At 48.9% G+C, this 25,011-nt stretch overlaps 8 protein-coding genes across 8 annotated transcripts; 4 read left to right on the top strand and 4 right to left on the bottom strand.

Annotated features, from left to right (window-relative positions):
* Nucleotides 1-246: 246 nt before the first annotated feature.
* CNBE0250 (hypothetical protein) lies at nt 247-1,659 on the top strand (the record flags this gene model as incomplete). The annotated part of the gene is made up of 4 exons (XM_770213.1): nt 247-283; nt 375-487; nt 617-799; nt 871-1,659. The coding sequence occupies 4 exons, from the start codon at nt 247-249 to the stop codon at nt 1,657-1,659; spliced, it is 1,122 nt and encodes a 373-aa protein (XP_775306.1).
* A 759-nt stretch (nt 1,660-2,418) lies between these two features.
* Nucleotides 2,419-3,585, bottom strand: CNBE0260 (hypothetical protein; the record flags this gene model as incomplete). The annotated part of the gene is made up of 5 exons (XM_770214.1): nt 2,419-2,767; nt 2,833-3,051; nt 3,132-3,218; nt 3,439-3,479; nt 3,544-3,585. 5 exons carry the CDS (start codon nt 3,583-3,585, stop codon nt 2,419-2,421), a joined length of 738 nt encoding a protein of 245 aa, XP_775307.1.
* A 2,899-nt stretch (nt 3,586-6,484) lies between these two features.
* On the top strand, nt 6,485-8,617 carry CNBE0270 (hypothetical protein; the record flags this gene model as incomplete). The annotated part of the gene is made up of 9 exons (XM_770215.1): nt 6,485-6,635; nt 6,810-7,003; nt 7,128-7,182; nt 7,283-7,414; nt 7,512-7,649; nt 7,744-7,882; nt 8,016-8,120; nt 8,234-8,316; nt 8,409-8,617. 9 exons carry the CDS (start codon nt 6,485-6,487, stop codon nt 8,615-8,617), a joined length of 1,206 nt encoding a protein of 401 aa, XP_775308.1.
* A 696-nt stretch (nt 8,618-9,313) lies between these two features.
* CNBE0280 (hypothetical protein) lies at nt 9,314-11,917 on the top strand (the record flags this gene model as incomplete). Its single annotated transcript, XM_770216.1, has 5 exons — nt 9,314-9,453; nt 9,582-9,761; nt 9,858-9,967; nt 10,049-10,900; nt 10,977-11,917. 5 exons carry the CDS (start codon nt 9,314-9,316, stop codon nt 11,915-11,917), a joined length of 2,223 nt encoding a protein of 740 aa, XP_775309.1.
* A 222-nt stretch (nt 11,918-12,139) lies between these two features.
* On the bottom strand, nt 12,140-12,653 carry CNBE0290 (hypothetical protein; the record flags this gene model as incomplete). Its single annotated transcript, XM_770217.1, has 3 exons — nt 12,140-12,253; nt 12,364-12,507; nt 12,594-12,653. The coding sequence occupies 3 exons, from the start codon at nt 12,651-12,653 to the stop codon at nt 12,140-12,142; spliced, it is 318 nt and encodes a 105-aa protein (XP_775310.1).
* A 345-nt stretch (nt 12,654-12,998) lies between these two features.
* CNBE0300 (hypothetical protein) lies at nt 12,999-15,857 on the top strand (the record flags this gene model as incomplete). The annotated part of the gene is made up of 4 exons (XM_770218.1): nt 12,999-13,028; nt 13,114-13,879; nt 14,267-15,171; nt 15,345-15,857. The coding sequence occupies 4 exons, from the start codon at nt 12,999-13,001 to the stop codon at nt 15,855-15,857; spliced, it is 2,214 nt and encodes a 737-aa protein (XP_775311.1).
* Nucleotides 15,858-16,616: 759 nt separating this feature from the next.
* On the bottom strand, nt 16,617-19,073 carry CNBE0310 (hypothetical protein; the record flags this gene model as incomplete). Its single annotated transcript, XM_770219.1, has 14 exons — nt 16,617-16,831; nt 16,897-16,906; nt 16,969-17,049; nt 17,107-17,116; nt 17,182-17,323; nt 17,401-17,522; nt 17,585-17,630; nt 17,692-18,011; nt 18,064-18,116; nt 18,172-18,239; nt 18,289-18,393; nt 18,449-18,518; nt 18,571-18,665; nt 18,719-19,073. The coding sequence occupies 14 exons, from the start codon at nt 19,071-19,073 to the stop codon at nt 16,617-16,619; spliced, it is 1,692 nt and encodes a 563-aa protein (XP_775312.1).
* Nucleotides 19,074-23,643: 4,570 nt separating this feature from the next.
* Nucleotides 23,644-24,549, bottom strand: CNBE0320 (hypothetical protein; the record flags this gene model as incomplete). Its single annotated transcript, XM_770220.1, has 5 exons — nt 23,644-23,755; nt 23,823-23,873; nt 23,940-24,104; nt 24,167-24,377; nt 24,447-24,549. 5 exons carry the CDS (start codon nt 24,547-24,549, stop codon nt 23,644-23,646), a joined length of 642 nt encoding a protein of 213 aa, XP_775313.1.
* Between the last annotated feature and the right edge of the window lie 462 nt (nt 24,550-25,011).

The raw sequence follows: 25,011 nt of genomic DNA on the forward strand, positions 1-25,011 counted from the left end.
CGATCCCAAGATTGCCGAAGATAACCGCAAAGAGTATTTCTTGTTTTAAACCCAAATTTAAACCGCATCGCACTTTTTTCACAATCTCACAATCTCGCAATCTCAACCTTATGTCTAATCTCGCCTTGACAAAAGGGTCTATTGACAAAAGGAAGGGCACATCCATCACCTATATCTATCAATATCCATACCGAACTTCCCCCACAACCCCTCAAGCGACTTCATCAATTCTAACACTATAACACAATGGTAAAATACGACGCTGTCATCCTCGGTTCAGGAGGTGAGCCCCTCTTTCCCCCCTCATCTTCATGCCATGCAAAGATCCGCTTGGCCTGACCCGCTCAATGCCAAATGCACATGAATATGTGTAGTCCTAGGACTTTCAATCGCCAACGAACTCACTTTAAAAGGTCTTAAAGTCGCTGTGGTAGGCAAGGATTTACCTGAAGATCTGGATAGTACTGGGTTCGCTTCTCCTTGGGCTGTGAGTTTAGTTCCATCCCCCATATAGACGTCATCCATCCGTACTACACAAATAGTCTGGAGAGATATCGCAGAATCCCATTCATTGGCCAAGAGGGAGCTGACCATGGAATACATGTGGTGAAATAAGGGAGCGAACTGGTACTCACTTGCGGTCAACGAAGCTGAGCAACGTCGGGATCAATATACATTTGAACAGTTCGCTCGTCTAGCCAAGGAGGTGCCCCACCTTTGTGAGAGGCGTGTTTACTATTATTTTTGGAAAGGCGAAGACGCGTGGAAGGAGCCTTGGTACAAGGATGTGGTGTTCGGAGTGAGTCTCTACAATCTCGGTGTTTCCTCCCCTGGTATATAGAAAGAAAATAGCTAACCTAATAAACACAGTACAGGATGCTCAAACCTGAGGAAGTCCATGCCCCATTTAAATATGGTGTGACTTATGAAGCCTACACGCTCAACACTCCGCTCTACCTCCTCCACCTTGCTTCTACCCTCCGCTCGGTGCGCGTCCCCATCCTCCGCGCCCGACTCTCCTCACTCGATGAAGCATACTCTCTCCCCCAATTTGGTCCTGTAGACTTGGTGATTAATGCTACCGGCCTGGGGGCGCGTTCCCTGCTTGGAGTCGAAGACCCTACCGTCTTCCCAGCGAAAGGACAGACAGTCCTCGTGCGCGCGCCGGTGAAAGAATGCTATGGCCTTGGAGACCCTCTCCCTCAACCAGGACAAAAGGCATATATCATCCCCCGTCCAGGGCCGGACGGACACGTCATTCTCGGCGGATGTTACCTCCCTAACGATTGGTCTACCAACGTCGATCCCGACGTCGCAGAGGAGATCCTTAAACAATGCCATACCCTCTGCCCGCGCTTGGATGGGAAGGGCGGAAAGGGCACATGGAAGGATATCGAGGTGATTGCGCATAATGTGGGGTTGAGGCCTGTACGTGAGGCCGGACTGAGATGCGAGGTGGAGGAGAGAGTGATAGGGGAAAAAGTGAAGACAGGTTTGGCTACGAAGGGAGGGAAGGTAGGAGGTGGGAGGAAGGTTGGCGTAGTGCATGCTTATGGGATTGGGCCGGCGGGGTATCAGGCGAGCTTGGGGATCGCAAAGGAGGTTAGTGAGTTGGTAGATGGGTGGATGAAGAAGAGCAGTAAAAAGGCAAAGCTTTGATTGTTTGCTCATTTGTGGACGTATGCATTTGTGGATGTATGCATGCAAAGACGTATGATCTTCATCATTCATGGTTTAGGGATCACATCTTGTCAGTCACAAGCTGTGATGGGCAAGCACCGCAAGAAATAGGTTTAGTAATGAAAAAGGAAGAAAAGAGGGTTGGAGAGGACATTTAATACATCTTGTGATCGGTTGACTCGACAGCACTGTCTGCAATAGGATGAGTAATGGAGATGCTGTTGCGCATCTTTTGTGCCTGGGATACGCAGTGTAATGTGGTCAAAAGTAGGTGGAGTGGTTGCACGGCGGATATAGGGGATTATACGAAAATTCATCTTCACAGATTCCCACTATGCACCATCCCTGTTATATAACAACGAAGCCTCGCCTCACTTTCTAACATTTGCAAAATCAAAGTTGGTAAGTAGGGAAGAGTGTCACATGCATGTAACTCTTGCATCAGCCATACATTCTTCGTCACAGAAATGGCCAATACATTCTCACCTTCTGTCGGCAGTGACTGATAATAAAACGGACACAGCGGCTCGGTAACCCCCCTCCCTGAACTTGACAATGTCCTCTTCTACCCTCTTTTCATCTTGCAAAACCTTACGATTGGCCTCTTCATCTTCCGGCTGGAGAGAATAGCGCCTGATCGCCGGGGTCTGAATGCTTTTGCTGAGTTTTCCTGCGAAATCATCCACATGTCGCCGATTGTTGATTGATTTTTGCTTTGTCAGTATTGAAGATATCTGGCTAGCAGTCCTCTTCGCTCAACTGCAGTTTATTGTCGATCCAATTCCTGCCGGACTTATCTATGACCTGGTCAATAGGGTTATACCATTCGCTCCTGAGCTGCTGAAACCTAGCAGCCCAGTAAGAACGATTGTTGGCGCCCAGATTGACGATCCTATCGTCCTTTTGAAGCCTCTTCTCTACCTCCTGCCATAAACCTTTGCACAGCTCAAACTTGTGCATTTTCTTCTCCTTCTTACCTCCACTCTTTTGTTTTCCCTCCTTTTTTGACTTCACCACTTCTTCGGCGCCATCGCTGTCGCCTTCATCACCAAGGATGATGACGTGATGTTCGTTCTGTTCATATTCACTATCGAAACCCTCAATCAGTACTGCTGGCAAACAAGAAGGGTTGATATAGTGGTGACAATTCACATTTTTATGGCAGCTACGGTATTGACCAGAGCATCATCAACTGCTCGGCGATCTTCGCCCTTGTAACGCCTTGTAGTCTTAGCCCCCGACTTCCCTTGTCGCTCAGGTGAGTGAGCGGAGGTCGACGGAGGCAGCGGAGGTGAAGAAGAAGTGTGAAGGGGCATTGAGGATACCTGAGAGTTTACAGTGACACCAGCTGTTTGCGTCGGATCGGTAGGCCTTCCCGTAGCGGTCAGCCCATTCCTTGGCACGGGCTAGAGCCTTGGGAGAAACGTCCTTTCGAGAAAACCAATACTTACTTCCCACGAGAAATAAACGTTCGAGGATTTCGATCCTCTCCCCCCATCACAGGCGATATCCACATTTGCTGCAAAAGATGCGCCTGTCTTGCTCCTACTGCAGCCAAGTATTGGGACTTGAGCTCATCCCACAGTGCTGTTCGACCTTGAAGACATAGCCAGTGGTTGATCGCCTGGTGTCCATAATATTGTCAGCGTGTTGCGTCCAAGGACGACGAACTAATAGCTCACGTGGATCTTACGCCAAAGATGACTATGTTCTGGTCCTGCCAAACCCATCGCGTTTCGCAAGTGCTGAGCTCCAGACTGTGTTGAAGTTCTGGCACCACGTTCAGTCTCTTCCAAGGTCTGAAGAGCCAGTCATGGAGTCAGGATCATGGACTTATATATGTATTGAACTTACTGCACTCACCATTACAAAGGCGATCGTGTAGTTATTCAACGATCCAAGCATATGAAATTTTGGGGTGGAGTAGGAATAGGAGGGTACACGCCGATTGGGTCTTTTGCAAGGATTTCAGACCGCAGAGCGATTGATTCTCTGTGAAGTGAGCGTGCTTCTTGACTGAACTTATGCACTGCCTGATCTAAAAAGGTTCAGCGTCCGATCAGTGTGTTGATCAAGATAAGCAAGATTGTACACGCTCAACACGTTGTCGACCAGAGGAATCAAAACAGCTTCTATACAGGGTGGGAAAAGACCTTTGATCACAGGAACAAGACACTGAAAATGTCTGCTCAATGGGGGAGTTGGGCAGAAGTGTCCAAGTCAAACCCACCTTGATAAGGGCTTCCCCCAAATCCACTAGCGCCGCAACGTAAACCTTTACAGCGCTGGGTTTGAGCTCGCAATTGAGCAGGCGGCCCACAGCTGCCTCTTTTAAATGGAAACACAAGCCTCAGCTGAAATTCCCGGCCTCCGCAGACAAATGGTACACAAACTCACCTCGCGATCCTGCTCCTACCGCGCTCAGATCGAAGGACGTTTCCAACTGACGAACAGCGACGTTGCGTCGCTCTGCATCATTGGCCTCCTCCCCACTGGCCTCCTGCTCGCCGGTTGCCTCAGTCTCGCTGGTTGACCCCGCTTGAAGCGTTGTCTGCTCATTGGTTCCCTCAGCATTAAGCATTGGATTGAAGTTATCCAAAGCTTTTTAATCGTCAGTCTATACAGTACGGCTCATGTGCAAGTAATATCCTCACCTGCATGCTTGCGAGGCAATCGGAGCACCCAATCCCAGATGTACATTATGGCATTGGCAGGAGTTACGGTGTCCCTATAGGATCGAATCAGGTGAATGTTTCCCCTCATGCCATTGGCAGACCTAAAACAGAGCAAGCTTACCGGTGCTGGAAACCCATGTGCTCGCAGAACCTATACCATTGCTTGTTCTTTGACTCATATGTAGCTCGTGTGGTGAAGTGTCCACCGGACTGATTTTTGGATCGGATATACGAACAACTGTCAGTTTTGCGTTCAAAATCACATAAAATGAACACGGGTGGCCGAGTCCCTTTTGACTCTTACCAAAACACCAGCACCGTTTGTCCCTCCTTCTTCGGTTTCCTGACACTTCTTGTCAGACCTGAGACGGCAAAAGTAGTTCTCTTGGGAGTTGTTATTACCAGTTGAGACGCCCGTTCGGCATTCAATACGGATCACGTGCCGGTCCGGGGTGATCGGCAGGAGGGAAGCCATTGGGTGCCTAATTATCAGGTGCCTATTGAATTCTCCATCTTGTTCATCATTGACACAAATCTCTCCCATCAACACCATCAACGGTGTTTTAACTGGTATCGAAAGTCTCCTTCATCGATGAAGGGGGTGTGGCGACTTGCCGCGCCCTATGGCGTCAACATTCATCGTCCCAGTGGATGGCAGCTTTAGTCATTCTCGTTCTTCTCAATAATGCGGGGGGAAACAACTACAAAAAAACCTTGCCAGCAACGTCCATGGACCCATGTGATGTTGCTGAGGCCGCCAAACTTATACAGTGCCATGTTGGCAAGGATGAAAACTCTGTAGGTCACTTTTATGACTGGCCCCTCTGTCGTGAATACTGATAATTAAACAGGCATGTTCTGACTCTTGGAAGGCCAAAGAGGATGGAGATGGGGAAGGCAGCTTCCAAGGCAAATCCGACACTGGGTTGATGTGATTGATTACCGGACGGATGGCATACGCTCCAAGCGCAGCCCTGTCTGTGCAGCTGAGACTTCACAGGACTGTTGCTTAGCTCGGAGGCTTAGCGGCCAAGAAGATGTCCGCTCCCAGATCTCTATGCTGGAAGCAGCGATTACTTGCCGTGGTCACCTCTGTATATTTCTACCGAAATTTCGTTGCGAATTGAATCCAATCGAAATGCGAAGAGACAGTAACTGCTGCGAGGATTGCTTTCTGAAATGAACATCTATTGCAAGAGACGATTTCTGTGCTTCGAAGAACTCGTGTTGGCAGCAAAGATAATTGATATCTCGTAGCTTCCTGCATACACGTCTCATCTTTCACAGTTCACGTTTCAAAAGCATTGCCGTCAAAAGGTGGATATCTACTAAAGTTCATCTCTGGTCTTTCTCCGAGTAGTGATCCTATGTACTGGCATGTATCCTAGCAGCACGACGCTCCATGGCCACATTCTTTCACACTGCCTGGCTAAACCCGACGGTCTCTTTAATTACGTAAATAAAAGCATCACTCGTCACTTGGAAGGTTGGATCCGTTGGAACCAAGGCACAGCAACAAGCTCATGTTCCTCGGTCCGAGTTGGTGGCCTTGCGCACGGACGTGTTTTTGTTTTGTTTGCTAAAGACAAAAAGCAGCTTTTGCACTTGAAACCGCCACCGGCATGCAGCTGTTTCACCTCCACCTTCCATCCTCACCGTCCTCTCCCGCGCAGGAAGGAAGGAAGGGCGAGGGACGCGACGCGACGCGTTGTGGATGTGGCTCGAATGGACGAATGCGGGTGTGTACTCTGCTCAGCACGGGCCTTTGCCCCGCCGTTCCCTTCTCCCTTCGCCGCCCGTCGCTTTGAACCGCCGTATGTATCCCGAGGCCCATAAAGTTATTCCTTTCCACTCCTTTGTCATCTCGCCCTCGTCGGGAGACCAGCCTCCTTTCTCCCACCGCTGTATCCCTCTCGCCGGCATATTCATAAGGCAGGTAGGTACTTGCAGCTCGTTCCTTTTCCCCATCCACTTCTCCTCCAGGCTCGGACGCTTACTCCTCTGTAGTACCTGCTCCGTTCTCTTCTTGACGCTTTCACCCCAACTCTCCAGCTCCTCCCTGTCCAGCTGCTGAACATCCACCCACTCATCCTCCGATCCATCTGATCTATCTGTTTTCCGATCCTACCATGTCAACGTCTACTCGCCGCCATGTCCCAGACGACAAGCTCGCCAATCACAAAGCTGACCCCAACGCAGCTGCAAACGCTGGCCAGGTGCAGGAGCGTACGACCAAGGGTTCTTCTTCCTCCGCCCCTCGCAAAGTCAGGTTCAACGTCGGTACGTCGCTGTTTGAAGCCTTTCCCGCTTTTCTACGTTGCCATATGCGCTGACACTTGCCTTCTCTCTCCCTTCTCAATCTGTTTTCAATCTCTCCTTTTCCCTCTGTCACTCCCGTCCCATCCCCTCTTTCCCTCCCTCACGTATATACCTTGCCAAACTAAAAAATAACAGGCAACAACTACCATGTAGTCGATGTCATTGGCGAAGGCGCCTATGGGGTAGTCGCTTCCGCCGTCCACCGCCCATCAGGTACCAAAGTAGCTATCAAGAAGATTGCCCCGTTTGATCATTCAATGTTTGCGTTGAGAACATTGAGAGAGTTGAAGTTGTTGAAGTACTTTGCGGAGGAAGGTGTTAGTGAGAATGTGAGTTCTTTTCCTCCAGTTAATTTTATGGGGTGCGTGTAGATGATGTGATGGTGGAAATGGAAAAAGTTGGGGATAGAGAAAGGAATAGATAATAAGCTAATGTGTTTGTGCGATTACGCAGATTATCTCAGTGCTGGATATCATCAAACCACCTTCTTACGATACTTTTAAAGAAGGCATGTCCCTCTTCTTTCCCCTCCTCCTCCACCTTATCCACTCTTTTTCCATTACTAACTTCTCACCCTTCTCTTTTTTTTGGCTGTGGAAACGAAACAGTCTACCTCGTCCAAGAACTTCTCGAAACAGATCTTCATCGCGTGATCCGAACCCAAGACCTGAGCGACGACCATTGTCAATATTTCTTATACCAAACATGTAGAGCTTTGAAGGCTTTGCATTCTGCTGAAAGTATGTCTGTGTCTTCCCTTTTTTTCCTTTTCCCTCTCCCCTTCCCCTCTTTCTCAGGTCCAAACGGGACAAGCTGACCCTTCCTTCTTCACCAAAGTCATCCATCGAGACTTGAAACCATCCAACCTCTTGCTCAATGCCAATTGTGATCTCAAAGTATGCGATTTCGGACTCGCACGGTCGACACAAACCGCCTTCCCGGCGGAGGGCAATAACCAGGGATTCATGACGGAGTGTAAGTCCCACGCGTTCATCACTCCTCCATCAAGGCGGTTATAATATTCAATGCTGAATGCTGATGACTTTCTCCCCTCTCCTCAATGCTCCAGATGTCGCAACAAGGTGGTATAGAGCACCAGAAGTTATGCTTTCGTTTAGAATGTACACCAAGTCAATTGACGTATGGTCAGTGGGGTGTATACTCGCAGAGATGTTGAGTGGAAAACCCCTTTTCCCGGGGAAAGATTAGTGCGTTCCCTCTTTTTCTTTCTCTTCTCATCCCCCTGCCTCTCTCTCATCCCCATTCTTGACATTTTTACAAAGTAAAAAAAAAAAGAGAATGATGGTGCTGATCAAGTTTCCATTTTCCCCACACTTTTAGCCACAACCAACTAGCTCTCATCCTTGATGTGTTGGGTACACCTACTATTGATGAATTTCATGCCATCACTTCAAAGAGGTCAAAAGATTATATCCGATCGTTGCCGTGAGTTTCATTCCCCTCTACCCTTCACTCTTGCTTCTCTTGCCTTCCCGTTCCTTCTTTCCCTGTCAATTCCCTACCCAGATGCTCACAATCGCCCATCTCAATATTTTTAGATTCCGAAAGAAGAGGACGTTCGAAAGTATTTACCCGAGCGCGAACCCGCTCGCTATCGATTTCTTGAGAAAGACACTTACTTGTAAGTCTACGTTTATTTCCCACTCTCCCCCCTCCCGCCCCCCGAAAAAGCCAGCTCTGACCCCGCGACCCCCTTCCTCGCTCCAATAATAGTCGATCCCCGCAAACGGTACACAGTCGAACAATGTCTCGCCCACCCTTACCTCGACGCCTACCACGACCCGGAAGACGAACCGTCCGCGAAACCGCTCCCACCCTCGTTCTTTGAGTTTGATATGATGAAAGATGATATTTCGAGGGAAGAGTTGAAGAGGCTGTTGTACGAGGAGATTATGGGGTTTCGTCCGGTTTTGGAGGGGTAGGTATGCGTTTTGAAGAGATGGGCCGTAGATAAAGTGAAGCCTGGCGAGGTGGGTAGGGTGGGTGGATAGGGTGAGGGAGGAAAGAGATGGTGGGGCTTGAAGAACTTTTTGATATTTTTGATGGTTACGTTTCTTTTTCCATATTTACCATGACTTTGTATATTCCCATATCCACTTACAACTAGAGTTATACGATCAAGTAGTCGCTGAATACCTTTATCGCCCTTCCTTTGCCTTTTCGATGAAAGTACCGATGCATTGCCCCCCCCCTTGATGATCTTATACCTAATCTGTTCGTTGTACTTGTAGTAACGTAGTTTAACATTACCGAGTTGGTCCAGTTCTTCTCGATGTGGATGATGGTAGACGGTTTAGTGGGTGATGGTGGTGGATGGCCGACGGCGGAGGTCACCGCTGCGGCTGATTGACTTGATGACGTGTCATTTTCCTGCCTTCCACTTCTTCACTGTCACTCTCGCTCGTCTACGCACCAATTCAAGTTTGGTTATAACTATATCGCTTTCGAAGCTTGACTCTTTTCCCCCAGCTTTGCGGTCCTCATCCCACGGATTCAATACCCTTAAACACTGCATTAGAAAATTGGGAAATTAGGAAGCCAGGCCTCATCCTCCTCACACTTTTCCGCACATTCTTTTTACGGACACTGAACGACACAACACGAAAAGAGAAGTCAAGATGGATATCGACGACGATGATGCTTTCCTTTATGGCGATGAGCCTGAACAGGAGCCACAGTCTATCGCTCAAGCTCAAGCGCAAGCGCACGCGCAAGCAGAAGCAGCAAAGGAGAGTGCGATCAGCGCGTCAATGGCAGCGTACGTCTGTTTTCCTTGGCTTTCCCCACTCCCTCCCCGCTTCCATCGTTTATTCTATCTGCATTACCGGCCCATGCCTCATTCAGTTGCTGTGGCTGACGTTCTCCATTCTTTTGAAACCCATTCAGATCCCTAGCGGCATACGGTATCGACGCCTCTGCGGCCGTTGTCGAAGCTCTCCCCGAAAACCCGGAAGATGGTGGCGTCGAAGAAGAAGATGAAGGGGATGAGGACGAGGATGAGGAATCGGACGAGGATGATGTCAAGCTTGTGTTCACTGGAGGGAGTTCAAGACAATTGGATTTAAGGTATGTTCTTTTTTCCATCTTTTCATTTGCATTTCTCTTCTTTTTTTTTTTCTGACAACTCCTTGGCTGATGTTTGCCTGGCTTTTTGTCAAATAGAAAACCGCAACAGGCTCCGGCGGTTGTTGGGATTGGGAAATGGGCACATGCGAGTACAGGTGCACAAGCGCCTGCGACCCCTAGTACGCCCCAAGCTGGTCAGGTTACTGGTACACCTACCAAGTGTCAGTCCCTCTTCACTTCCTCAAAACACCTATATTAACAAGGCAAATTGACATCGGTATCAATAGCAAACCAAAATGACCCTGGACAAACCACCGAATATACACCCGCACCTCGTCCTTCTGCGTCTGCCACCCCTCAACCCCAATCGGTCAACGCGTTGGCCAATCCCCCTATTGCGCCCACTTCCCAAGCACCCAATCTCCAGCCGCAACCTTCCTCGATTACCAGCGTCGTCACCGCCGACGCCAACGGCCCGCCAGCCAATCCCAATCTCCCTCCTTCCCACCTACCTCCGGTGACGAACCCCTCTGCCAACCCGCGATTCGACCCGTCCAACCCTTCTGGCCTCATCCCTTCCTCTGGCCAGTCAGTATACGATATTGACCTTTCCTTATTCGAAGGGTCCGGCCAACCGTGGCGTCAGCCCGGCGCTGTTGTGAGCGATTGGTTTAATTTTGGGTTTGATGAACATACTTTCCCGAAATGGGTGAGGTATCGAACCGAGATGGGGGAGAATGTCAAGTCTCTCGCTGCCGGTGGTGGTCTCGGTGCCGGAGCCGGGGTGGGGGGTGATACGATGAACCAAATGGGTATGAACGGGATGAATGGGATGACCCCACAAGCTCAAGCCCAGGCCCAAGCTCAAGCAGCGGCCGCGGCAGCAGCAGCGATGCAAGGTATGGGCGGTATGGGTGGTATGATGCCGAACCAGATGCAAGCGCAGATGCAGCAAATGCAGCAGATGCAACAAATGCAGCAGATGCAGCAGATGATGGCGATGGGGGGTATGCCGGGGATGCAGGGGATGGATCTGGGGATGATGGGGCAGATGGGGCAGATGGGACAGATGGGTGGAATGGGCGGAATGGGGCAGATGGGGCAGATGGGGCAAATGGGTCAGATGGGTGGGAGACAAGGTATGTCATCTGCCATTTTTTTTCCTGCATGGTACGCTGGGATATGAGCTCACGTTATCGTCCTCCTCCGTCCCAGGTGTCCGACCCAACAGCAACCTCGCCAACAACGCGGCCGCCGGCAACGCCCTTGCAAACAACGCCAACCCCAACGCGAACACCATCGCAAACTCAGGCTCTGGAGGAGGACAAGAAGTGAAACAAGAAGAAGGCGAACATGTCGAACAAGCATCCGCCAATCCCGCTTTTGCGGGGAGGGCACCACCGCCTCCAGGGAGGAATATGAACATTGCGCCGACTCCTGCTTCCGGTGCTGCGGCTGTTACTCCCAATGCCGGGGCGGTGAACCCGGCTGCTGCTACGACGGCAGCAACTGGCAGTGCCAACCCCAACCCCAACGCCAGCACCGCCGCCAACGTACCAACCGGTCCACGGGCAGCAACAGCCGTCCCCCTCGGCCCTCGCGCCGGCGCCGGGGTTGTGCCCACAGGCCCAAAAGGAAGGTTTAGGGATAAGGATCGGGTGGTGGATGTAGGTTCCGCAAGTGGGGGCGCGTTGGATTATGGTGGTGGGGATGATGTGATGCCTGCTTCTGCTTCCAACTCGAATGCGGGCTCGGGTTCGGGCTCGGGGATGAAGAGCACGAGTAAACGTGATCGGGAGAGGGAGAGGGATAAGGAGAGCCACAGCAGGGATAGTAGAGGGAGGGATCGGGCGAGAGACAAGGATAGGGAAAGGGGAGAATATGATGAAGAGGGATATACTTCGGATGAGAAGGATAGGGAGAGAAGGCGAAGGAGGGAGAGGAGTGAGCGTAGCGACAAGGACAAGGAGCGTAGTGATAAGAGGAAACGGGAAGGGGGAAGCGTTAGTGCGAGTGCGAGTCTGGGTCCAGGAGGATGGGAGGAAGGTGAGGAGGAGGAAGAGTATGTACCACGAGAAAGAGAGAGGGAGAGGACGCGGAGGAAGAGGTCGGAGAGTGAGGAAGATGAGGGATATAGAAGGAGTAAGAGGAGATAAGGGATAGGGTATTTCTTCTTTTGCCTTTTTTTCTTTTCTTCTTTGTACAAGGCAATCGGGGATGGAGAATGGGGAGGTGGTGGGGAAAAAAAGGGGGCTATGCTCTGTATGAACCAGAATTATGTCTTCAGGTTCGGAATGCTGCGTGACGAGTTGAAAGACCAAGACATCATATCATCTAGTAGGGTTGCATAATCCACCTTTTCTCAAGGTAAACTGAATCTATTCCTTTCCCTCATACTCTTTGGGAGCATTCAACCCCACTCGCCGGGCTGTGGCCACCACTCGCTCTTCTTGGGACATGCCGTGTGTGGGGTTGTACCTTTTGAGTAGGTCCTAATGGCATGAACGAGAGAAACGTCAGTCAATCTCGTTCGTTTTCCCTTGTTTTTTCTAAAGAGCAGAGCCCATGAAATATGAATATGGAGATGGGAGATGGGACATACAGCATGGATTCGAGTAGCCCGCAAAAAGTCCCTTGTCTCCAGTAATATCTTTGAAAGTGCGTGGGGGTCGCGTGAGGACGATTCAACGAGGGTTCGGATGTGGGTGTTCACTGTGGGGTTACGGCTCGTTCTTGACTTGTGGGACTGTTGTAGATGCAAGCGTACGCTGATGGTCAGTACTGACGCCGAAGGGCAGAAGAAACAAGAGGGCGACAGAGGGATGGGCTTACGGCAAGACGGAGTTCTCTGAGGAGCGAGCGGTAGAGGTGAGGGATGGGCGTGGCGGACATTGTGTGCGAGTCGCAAATGAAAGATCAGTAAAGTCTATAGAACTGGCGTGGAAGAGTCGTTGCTACGCAAAAAGTCGACGGACGGAGGACGGAGATGGCGAGACGGGCAAAAGTCGGTGGTTTGTAATCCACTGTCCCGATCTTTTCTAATGACGAGAAAGGGATTTGTAATGCGGGCGGGGACGGCTTAGGCCGGACGGATTAGGAATGGCCGGAGTCTACTTTCACCGTCTCGTCACGGGCGGTGTCTCTATTTATATCTGATATCCTGTAATCCCATCTCGCCATCCTCTATACCGGAACCGTGTGGGACGACCTCATGCAAGCATCGTGGATAGCGGCACGATGACAGACCCACACAAGCCCCGTCCCAAGGTAAGCCTGCCACTGCACCCGCCCACCGACTTGCGTCTGGGCCAAGCTACGGAACAGCCGACTGACGCTTGACTTCACGGCGCAGGTAACCTCGCATATATCCAGCACGCCGAGCCACTCGCCCAGCACGACGTACAGAGCATCCGTCCGCGCCAAGGTCACTCCAAGCGCCATCACCGCCTCCCAGACAACCCCCGGCGCCAGTTCGAGACCGTCGCTGAAAACCACATCCTCCTCCTCGTCCCTCCGCTCGCACGTCTCCGCCTCCTCCGCCAACACCCCAAGGACTGGTGCAAGGTCCCCGCTTCCCAGAACGCCCTCGACGCCGGCATCGGTACCTCAGGCGAGGGTGACAAAACCCTTTCAGCCGCAGCGCTCGCCACTGACCCCGGGGTTTGCGCCTAATTCGGGTAATCCCTCTTCTTCTAGCTCGGCATCTGCACTGGGTGTGGCCTCGGGAACACCGGTGGCTGTACCGAGAGTGAGAACTGCAAGGTCAGCTTTGGGTGTATCGACCGTATCGGGCGTGTCGAACTCGAGTGCAAGTAAGGGTAAGAATAATACTGAGAACGGTAATGGCAATGCTAGTGGCAGTGGGTATGATGGGAGCAACGGGTATGGCCAGACACCAGCGGCTCCAGTTGTTGGTACGAGCACGACGAATGCGAGTATGTACAGTACAAGGACGAGGACGGATTCGTTGAAGAGCACGTCCTCTGTTGGCGATCGAGCACCTCGAGTGAGGGTAAAGCTGCAGCCTCAACCTCAGTCCCAAGCTCAAACTTGGCTACACCCCAAATCCAGTTCCCAATTCACTTCACCGCCCTCAACCTCTTCACCTTCGCCCACTCGTTCATCTTCGCGCACTGTGATCCATGCTGCCGGTACGGTAGACTCACCGACATCCCCTGTTCACCCAGCGGGCACAGGGACTGGTACAAGGACTGGCACAGGAAATGAGAGCAATACGCCGAGCCCCACCGAAGACTCAAATCTAACAACTTCCGCCCTAGGTATCGCCAACGCCTACTTCTCCTCGTCACCTTGGCCCCGCCTCCCAAGTCCTGCGCACTCATCCCCCGAACGTGAGCGCCTCCCTCACGCACTCCCCCATCATCTCCTTCATCATCATTATCATCTTTACATGGGTTCGGGTCTCAATTCCCTCCCTTTAGAAAGATCACGATCGTCCACCGACAATTTTGAGGGTACAGCATATACCCTCGACATGGACCAAGCGCAAGCCCAAACCCAAAACCAGAACCAGAACCGAAGCACACACTTGCCCCCGCATGTACCATACCATCTCTTAACCAACCCGACAGCTTCGGCACCCACTTCGCCTACCCCCTTCACCCAGCCTCAGAGTCCCGACATACAACCCACAAGTCAAGGTCCCCACCCGCCTTCACCTCTATCCTCCACCTCGGCCATGACCACCTCTTTTACAGCGACAACGATGACGACGAAAAGAAGGACGTCAAAACCGCGTTTACCACCCATGATCCTCCACCCTTCCGAGCGTCAGCAAGCGCTTAAAGAAGGGCGGAAAGTCGTCGGCTGGCTGGGGATGGGCGGCATGGGAAGGGGGATGAGGATGATGCCAGGTTCGCCAGAGAGGAAGACTGTGGAGTTACCGGATTTGACGCCTGCTGCGCCTGGTACGCCCGGTTTGGAGGAGAAGGGGGAAGAAGAGTGGGAGGGTGAGAATGGGCTTTATGCGGATGAGCGGGGTGAACAGGGAGACCTGGGTAGGGAGGAATATCAGTCCCTTTATGAGAATGGCAACGAGAACGACAACGACAATGACGACAAACATGGATGTGAGTATAAGCACAGGTATGAGTACGATTACGTCAAGGATAACGAGAACGGAGAGAGATATTCAATCGAGAATAGGAATGGGAAGAGGAATGCGGAACAAGTGGAAGTGACGAGTGTTTTGCCTATTGTAGGAGATCGACAAGATTCAAGCAAAGGAGGAGAAGAAGGAGAAGCGAAACGGAAATGTGTCGGGGAAAACGGGGTCGAGGCGGAGGCGGAGGCAGGAGCAGGGACGGAGATAGGAGGAGAAGGAGAACAAGAACAAGAAGTAGATGATATGTTGGTTACGGATGCAGTCGAGGCCAAGATCAATCGCAAGGTACGTGTTCGCTTCCCCTCCCCGCGCTCTCCAACTTGCCTTTTCCTCCCTTCTTTACCGCTCTATCATTCTTCAAACCCTAACATTGACAACATTCCTCTCCTCCCCCCCTCCCCTCCCCTCCCCTCCCCTTTCCCTTTCCCTCCCCGCCAACGCCCTCCCTCTTCAAAAAGCAGGTAGCGGATCTCGAAATATCCAACGCCAGTCTCTTAGCAATCAACAAATCCCTCGAAGCTACCAAATCCAAACAACGCGCAGAGATTGGGAAGCTCCGAAGACGGTTACGCGAGACGCTTGCTTTCCCCCATCTCGGACCTGAAGCTCCCGGTGGTTCTAGCTCCGGCTTGGACTTTGGTTTAGGTTTGGGCGTAGGCGCGTCGAGTCTGGAAGAAGAAGCCGATCCCGAATCCGAACATGATCTCAGCCTCTTTCTTCTCCACGAGGCAGAGATGGCAGATCCTCAGCTCGATGCTAGGTGGTCCAAGATGGAAGATTTGGTGGTGGGTATGAAGAAGGCCGCAGAAGAAGCGTTACGGAGAGGGGAAGAGGAAGGGTCGAGAGAAGGGAGGGGGAGGGTGTTGGGGTGGGCGGAGATGGAGGAGATGGAAGAGGTGGAAGAAGGGGATGTTAGTTTTACGTCGGAGGGGGCAGGAGAGAGGTCAGAGGAAGAAGGAACTGTCTCGTGAGAAGAAGTGTCAAGAACGAAGAAGAGGAAGAGAAAGGTGTCTCCATGGGATTTACGTATAGAAGACGGGCAATAGATGGATGGTTAGAGATGGAACCAGCGAAAGAATATTCGTGTTGTATGTGCATAATGGGTCATTATACAATTGAGTGTAGTATAGAGTAGAATCAAACACCGCTGTGGCTTTTTTAGTAAAGTATAGAAATAAAAATGAAGTGTTTGTCATCCCATCTCAAACTCGAAGCAAGCGATAGCAACTTTTTTTCTTGGGGAAGGTGGCTAATGAGCGGGGAACGGATATACATGTCGGTCAGTAAATAGGGATCACTTTTTCTTTTTCATCGTCGGTTTGTTATTTCGTAAAAGACGGTACCTACTGACCGGATGTGATGTGATATAATGTCAAGTCTTTTGACAAAAGAATCCCGAAATAGAAGATGTGAGAGCTCAACAAAGGTTTTCTTCATTGATGTAGTATCAATGGTATGCAGATGAAGTACAGAGAATACTATGCATAATGTGTGACACGATATTAACTCAACAGATATGCGAAAGAATGCAAAAATAAGTAGATGGAGAGATCTTGTGGGTTATGTGGAATCAAAATCACAGATGAATAAAAACATAGGAAAAAAAAACCCATCTTCTTCTGCTTATACTCTGCCACAAAATCGATTCACCACCACAACGCCCAAAGGATCCTTCTCCCTAATCTTCAGCACATGCTTTTTAGCTTGAGTCTAAGACTAGTTTATGGAACTTAGGCGTCCATCTTCTTCTCCTCCAACCTAGACACACGCCTCTCAAGTCGTTCACCAGCGAGCGACATGGCAAACTTGGAACGTTGTCGGAACCAAGCACCGTAATAGTAGAAGATGTAAATGGGAATGGCCACCAGAAGAGCAATGATGGCGAGAATGGTCGAAGGCCATTCGAGATGGAGTCGATATGAACTTCCGCCGACGTTGGTGTAGACTGAAACAAAGGAATGTTAGCATTTAACTGATATGATTAAACTCGAATTTCAGGATGCAACATACAAGGAGTGGCCTAAAACATTCCATGTCAGTTTAGACTTTTGTAAGTCGTTGGAAAGGACAGGGAAAACGTACATATAAAGCTGCGACACCCGCCAAGAAGTCACGGGCCATACCATTACCGCCAGTCGCAGAAGCAGAATAAGGACCGTAAGCCTGAAATAAAAGGTCAGCTCAATACGTCGGCACGAGTGTTGAAGGTCATGAACGTACAGCGATCATACTATAAAACGACGATACGTTAGCATGGAATCCTATAACGATTTAAATGATGATTACGATACGTACTAGTCAATAGTAGACATGTAGATGGCGTAGTTGGCAATACCGACAAGACAAGAGAAGATCATCGGTGCAATCCAGTGGACGTGGGGAGGACCGAGGGAAGTCCAAGCAAAGCCGAAAAGACCAATTGTCTCAAGGGGCGCGACTGGAAATTTCATATCAGCATCTGGGCACCAAATGAGAGACCGATTGAAAAAGCGCTGGGAGGTTGAAAGAACTTACGGTACAAAAGAGGATGGAGTCGTAATTCGGGAGCGGCATCGGGATTTTCTCGCAACACCTTGCGCTGCTTCATCAAGGGAGGGATGTAAATGAGATAAGCAAGGAAATAACCGATGGCAATACTACGAAAAAAAAACCCCAATTAGCTGATCCTTGACAAGATAGTTGAAAACGGCGGTCTTACGGGACAAACGCCAATGCCATGTGCACAGTGTCAAATCCCCATTGCTCTGCCTCACAATTAGCGCTTGCCGGTGGGAAAGCCAGACTTCCTTTGAGTGAAGCACTCACCGTAGACAGGGGTAAAAGCCTCCATGAAAGTGAAGATAAGAGCATCACTGAAACCCGAAAGCAAAGACAAACAGAGTACGATAGGTTCAGTCACAAACATGATAAAAGGCCTGCAGAACGTCTTGGCCATCTCGTGCAGAGAGAACTTCTCCTTGAAAGTCTTAATTTCGCTAGGACCATAGATGTTGTGCTCGCCGGCTTCACGACGACGCTTGGCTTCTCGGTCGAGGAGAATGGTAGCTCGAGTTTCCGGGACGATAAGGAGGTGGAGGATTTGAACGAAACCGCCAAAGATGAGTTGGGTCCAGCAAATCCATCCCCTAATTGCAGAGTTAGTACTCAGCAAATGGTACCAAGAAAAAAATCACTTACCAGTCGAGGTGGGCGGCAATAAAGGGACCGACAATGGGACCAATAACACTGCCCTATTATGGCTGTCAGCTTCTACGACATTACGGGTCAGAGTGGCAAATTACTTACTCCGACAGAAGAGAAGACAATGAATGCAACAGCCCACTGCTGTTCATTCGGATCGTAAAGATCAGCAACTATGCAATTTATCAGCAACTATCTCATCAAATGTAACTTGTAGCTTACCCATTCCCAATGTAACAGAGCCACCGGCGGACGAAATACCACCCAGGAAACGAGCGACAATAACGGAACCAAAGTTGGGAGCAAGAGCAGCGAGAATTTGCCAAACTGGATGTAATGAGTGTCTGCCCTTTTTGCTTTTAGAATGATAAAAAAGACTTACTGTTGACTAAGAATAAGGACAGTTGTAATACCCATCGTCGACCTAATTCTTCAGACCATGGAGCCCATGCCTTGAGAGACGATTAGCGGTGGAAAAAAGGCCAGTTCCAAGGAACAACTCACTTCACAGCCAAAAGCATAGGAGATCAGGAAGATCATCTGTCCAACTCGCGCAGCTTGGGCACTGATATCGAACTTTTCTTGTAGGAAAGCAGTACCTACCGATGTTCTATCAGCCTAGATCTCGTCACAATTCAGAAAAAAGACTTACCGTTGGCGTAGACAGCAGCATTATAGTTCATAGAACATTGTACAATGAAAATGACAGTCAGAGTAGTCCATTTCTTCCTTGATGACCAGGCGAAGCCCAAGACTTCTGGTGCCTCCTCTTCTTGCAAAATATGTCGCCCGTCTCCGGTGTCTCCCCTCCGGTGTTGTGGTCGTGTGTGACCCTCCAAATGGGAAATTTGTGTATTTTTGGGATCCTTGTTCATCATCCCTGCTGGGTCATTCATGAGTCTTTCGTGGTTGGCGACGGGGTTAAAAACCTCGCCCCTAACTGTTGATGTAGAAGAGCGACCGGCGTCTGCTGGTACCTCCTTGGGTACCGCGGGAATGGTAGACATGGTCGTTAAATGCGACTTTGTTGATTAATTCGAGGATAGAAATGAAGACTGAAAGAAAAATAAAAGAGGGATTGTTGAAAAGTGATAGGCTCCAAACTTGAAATTTATGGTCCTTCGTTCTATAGAGTCTTGCGATCGGATACCGCAACCTGAGCAGCCCCAATCATTTTTAGCAACCGACTCGTCATTTCTGACACATAACACAGGGGGATATATTCCTCAATCCCCTATGGACCAGTCAGCCCTTTTGCCATATGTTGCAGCTGTTAATTTAGATGAAATTGTCGGGGAAAATTCAGCTTAAGCTCAAGGACCGGGAAGACAAGGACTAGGAAAGGGAAGTAAAAGAAAAGGCATGACGGGCCGACGGATTGACAATCGAGACTCAAAATCATTATAGGCATGACGTCACATAATCATTTGTCCCTGAGTAACACCGTGGCCTTCGGCGGCAACGGCTTACCTCCCGGCGGCAGTGGACACTCTTTTTCCTTCAAAATTAAATTTAACGGAAGAAGGTATAGAGAAACGGCCGTCTCCTGTTCTTATATTTAGTAGTTTACGAAATCCAGATAGGAGACATGTTGTTCGAGGAAGGCCTGAATTCCCCTGTTGTCCAAATTGACGTAAAATGTGCCAGCAGTGAGCAGTGATCAATGAGCAGATTCGCCTCTTGTTTTCGCCTCTCGATGCTCCAATCTTTTATGGACGACTGACGTTCGGCATCGGCATTCGGCACTGGCATTCGTACCTGCATGCCATGCCAACCCCCGTCGCACTCCATTCACCGTTCAAAAATCGGAATCAGAATTTCAACAGTTTTGTAATGCCCTGAATCCCTCAAATGCATATGATATATGGAATTTCGGTTTTTAAAAACTACTGTTGAAATGCACTTCAACAGAGATCCAGAGTTAGAACTGCTTTACCGCAAGAACACAAATGGCGACTGGAACAAACCGATCGGGAATGTCGTCCTTTTCTGTATAAGTTCCTGCCTATTTTAGTTTGTAAACTTGCGGAGAAGGAAGAAATCACGGAGAAATCTTTCAAGGCAAGTAACACAAGCGAACCTCCCTTAAGGCCCTTGCAGGAATGGTAGGGAAAAGTCAATAGGGACCCCTCATAAGCCTGGGGAGATAATGGGGGGGCAAAAGGGGAAGAAGAAGGGGCCCGCCCGTTTGTACGAAGGCCAGCCTGTTAAAAGGCATTGACTGATGATGACTTTAGCCGTCAACTGTTAAATGCTAAATCATCTTTGTTTGTTCCTTCTTCTTACATTTTCTTGTTCTGTTTTTCATGTTCCTCGTTCCTTGTTTGTTGCGTTCGTTGCGTGACTAACGCTAGTAATAGCTTGGCTAGTGTCTTGCCGGCGGCTGTTGCCCTTTCTATATCCCTACCCGACACGGCTTTCGGGAAATGTTGGAAAAAGCAGGTCTGGTTTCCTCTAGTATGAGTTTCGAACGAATTTCCATTTCGTCTGCCAACCATCGCCCCTAACATTCATTAGTCATCTACGTACTTGCAGTACTTTGCGTATGATATTGTAGCTCATATATCAAGCAGAGTGCACTCGGCCGATGACAGACAGGAGGGAGAACAGCCAAGACGGAGCCCAGCAGACGGAGTCACGCAGGTCGTAGTGATATGCCCTGCCAGGGTTTTTCGTTTTTATTATGTAATATGTACATCGGTTAATTGATATACTTACGTAAGAACAGGGTCTGACAGTCTGCTGACTCGACCACTCACCGACAACTACGTGTGTTACTCACGCAAGACCTACCATCATCATCACCTGCTTCTCCGTTCCTTCTATTTCTTCACCACTGCCCATACTTTGCGACCCAATGGCTTAGTCTTACGACGTTGACGTCTCAGAAATGAACCAGACACCATTTAGCACAAGTACAATCCGACTACTGTGCTTCAAAGTTTCGTCTTTGGCATCACCATTCGTCAACCTTACATTTATGTATCCGGCGCTTACCGAAGATCTCAGATAGGGGCAGATCCCCTACACTACTCATTAACCACTTTTCGTACCAGACAGTATACCATGCGACCGATATTACGCCCATACCACTGGTAATAACAGAATGGACGATCGGACTTGTTCACTTTTCTCTATATTCCTGGCGAAGTTCACAACCGCATTTTCTTCTCCTACCCTATAGTTATCAAGCTTTGTGGCCATCACCTGTCGGCTTTTTGTTCTCTCTCGGCAAGCATATTCAAGACACGCACTGGAGCTTTATCGAAAGCTCACTTTAAACGATCACAATTGCGCTCCCTTCGCTATGGAGGCTTTAGACTATGATGGAGATCATGATAATCATAAGGGACATCCTGGACCATCGAGGAAAAGCCTGCAATGATTAAGAAGGCACTAGAAGGCAAAGAAACACTAGAAGATTGTGGCTACATTCCGCTTGAGTTCAAACCTATTGTCTGAAAAATCTCACTTAGATCTTGCAGATATGTGCAGGTGGAAACTGTTGATGTCTGCTTAATCGCCGAATACGCAACAGATACATACGTCAATTGTGCGCTGCCACGCTGAAGCAATCGAGAATATCTCGAAGGTGAAAAGAATCTTTCAGTACTGTAACAGCGGTCTGCTGTGCTCCCTCGTTTACATGTCTGCAGAGAAGCAGCTGGTCACACAGTTGGAGGGTTTAGGACTCACACCCCTTCCCAAAAGGATTCAGACGACGCGATATATGCCTCTCACGCATGCTTTGCGTTCATTAACTTGCCTGATAATATCAACTACTCCAAAACTTGCTTCATTCAGCAGCTAGTATATCTTCTTGGTTGATATAGAGGCCAGGTCACCATTGACAGTGGAGGAATGGTCTTGACATGCCACAATAGTTGATCTGAAGCGCTTATACAATCTCACTGGATGAAGGAAACAACTTGATCGTATACATGGCTCCGAAGGTGCTCTCGCATTATGAAGACAAGTGAAGCTCTGTCTATTTATGCGCCGATATACAAATGGTGGTATTTCGTATTTCGGAGGAAAATAACAAGTGAGTATTACATATATTATCTCTTCCATTCACTCCCCTTATTATCATATGCTGATATTACCACCAGTTACTCAAAAGTCATTAGCTTCACCCACTATGGTAATGGTGGTGTAAATGACGACCGTTGAACACCTCTCCCTGTCAAACGGAAAGCATTGGTCCTAACGACAATGGTGAAAGAGCAGCTGGAGAATGAGTTGGACTTTTTCTGGTATTACAAAGGACGACATTGATTACTGAAGGCCCTTGGAATTGTGAAATTTATAGCCCGATATTTTCAGACTTGTGAGTATATCTCGGTCGGATCATGACGCGAAGTGAAGACATTCTGATTTAATATAGTTTGGGTGGAAATGAGTACACGCCTTATGGGCCTTGAATGAGAAGCGGATTTGGCGACGCATGTTCATTTCGACATATTACAACAAACATTATTGTATATCTTCTTCACGTCATTTCGTCCGATCGCCGCCATCTTAATTTTATGCTGTATATTGGGCTACAGAATGTACATTTGGGACATATCGATACAACAGTAATCAAATTATCGTAGTGTCAACGCCTTCCTCCATTACGCAGCTCTCCCTTTTACTGTCCGAACCTCGAATCACCACCATCTCCTCTTCTCCTCTACCGAAAACCGTATAGGGAAGATGTTTCTCTCCGGCGCATACGCTACGGTCTGCAAAACACGTGTTCGCGTTAACTTTCTTTCCTTTCGAATCTCTGAACACACAGTTATGATCTTTCAAATGGCGCAGGGGAAAGGGCAACGTACATCACAAATAGGGCAGTACTGCCCAACGTAAGGATGGATCGTTCCTAACTCATGGCTGCACCATTTGCAGAGGTAATAATAAATGTAAGTAGGGAACGTCATGATTCGAGTCTCGGAGCTGGAGGGAGAGGGAAGAGACATGCAAGAGGAGGAATTCTGTACGTGTTTGCGTGTCAGGTGGCGATTGCACTGGGATGGATGAGGTTATGAGCACTGAACAGTGAGACATGCGAAACAGGGACATTCGCAGCTGCTTGTTTTATACGCCATCTTCTCTTCCTGAATGCTCATTGATACCTATGCAAAAACGAACAACACCTCCAGACCCAAAAGTCATGTGCAGAAGAAGTTATTATGCTTCTTTCGTATTTCTCTTCTCATACTACCTTTGACAACGTTGCTGTTATTGTTGCATCGTTAATACTAATATATTGTATTACCAACACGAGATGGGCTTGCTGAACACATTCAATTTATTTATCACTCAATGCGGCCTATATTGCGAAGTTCAACACAAACCGTACCGAATGGGGATCTCTCTTGTATTTGTTGCTTCCCTTTCAATGGTATCAATTTTCTGACAAATGATCAAAACAGTTCTCCTCCAATGTACCTTATAAAATAATGCCACGGCTTCGCCTATATATGATACACTGCATGCAATCATATATCGTATGTGATTGTCCATCTCAAGCGCATATACGAAATCTAATATCTCTTCCAACCTACTCCCCCAACGACAAAGTTTCTCAACTCAGAACACGGGAGCTTTGAACCCGAAGGACGTGAAGGTCGTGTTAGGACCAACCACGTTGTACAGTACGAGGGAGGCGTTGTTGTTAAGCTCTGGGGTAGGTCCGTAAGAGCTATATCGTTCATCTGGTCAGTGGATGTGTGTAGATAAAGAAAAGAGAGAGAATGGTTGAGACGTACTTGCTTCCATCAATCAAAAGAGCATGGTAAACCCCATCAGTGACAGTCATCCTGTAGCATATATGTGGTTAACATATCACCATATGTATGCTTATAAAATAAATGAAGGTGGCTTACTCAAAGTATTGTCCTGAGGTAGCAGCGGAGTCATAGTCATACTGGCAGTCTGCAAGCTTTAACGATGCTCCTTCATATGGTGATTTGGAGGCGGTAAGACACTGAATGTTGGGCGAGACGTTAGTGTACGTCACATGGCCGTAGAACCCGCTCGGTCCATTGCCGCTATAGCGCTGTCAGTGTCCAGCGTAACTAGAAAAACGAGAAATTTTAGTTAAAGGACTTACAGCCCATCAAATCCATTTCGCTGATCATCCTGACAGACTTCAAACCCAAACAACTCTGTTGTTCGGCATTCTCCACAGTTTTCGATTGTCCCGTCTTCAGCGAGTCCTAAACGGGTTTCATTGTAATCTGTGTGCTGTGTGCTGGAGTCGAAAGAGGTGATGTTGGAGTATAGATGGATGAAACCGCGAGAACCAGAAGAGGTGAAGGGGCCTACGTTGGCCAATCGTCAGTCATAACTCCACGAGCGAGGAACTACAAAGGCAGGAACACAAGACGCACCACCGTATTGAAATTGGACACAATTCAGAGTTTCCGACCATCTTTTGGTTGGTGCACTGAAAGCCAGGGGGAGGAGCGCGATGAGGGCAAGCTTGTTGAACATCTTTGGAAGTTTACGTTAAGGCTATTTATAAGTAGTTGATCGTTGTCGGAATCGATGATATTAATAAGTTGGAGCTGATGAAAGAGTGCGACCAACGAACCCTTGTACGTATGAACACTTCTTAAATATCTTTTAGCAATCGCACGCATCTGTAGTCACGGGTTCTTCTGCCAAGATTAGTTGTACAGCTTTTTCGGGCACACTTTACGATCATAAGAATGACACATGCCCTGCATGCCGTATTATTATTGATCAAGAAAGGCTATCCGCAAGCCACCCTAGGTGAGGTCATAATAAGGTTCCATGCGATATCGAGCTGTTATCAAGGAACAGCCTCCCTCTGGTGCGTGCCTGAATTATAATCAGCTTCCGCCATCCGCAAGTAGGGACGAAGCGGACCACTTTTCGGCTTTCGGGCATCATCCGTCGTGGCGCCCGGATTGGGTTAAATAGCAAGCAAAC

Source organism: Cryptococcus neoformans, chromosome 5 (genome assembly GCF_000149385.1).
Source record: "Cryptococcus neoformans var. neoformans B-3501A chromosome 5, whole genome shotgun sequence".
In the NCBI taxonomy this organism is placed as follows: Eukaryota; Fungi; Basidiomycota; class Tremellomycetes; order Tremellales; family Cryptococcaceae; genus Cryptococcus; species Cryptococcus deneoformans.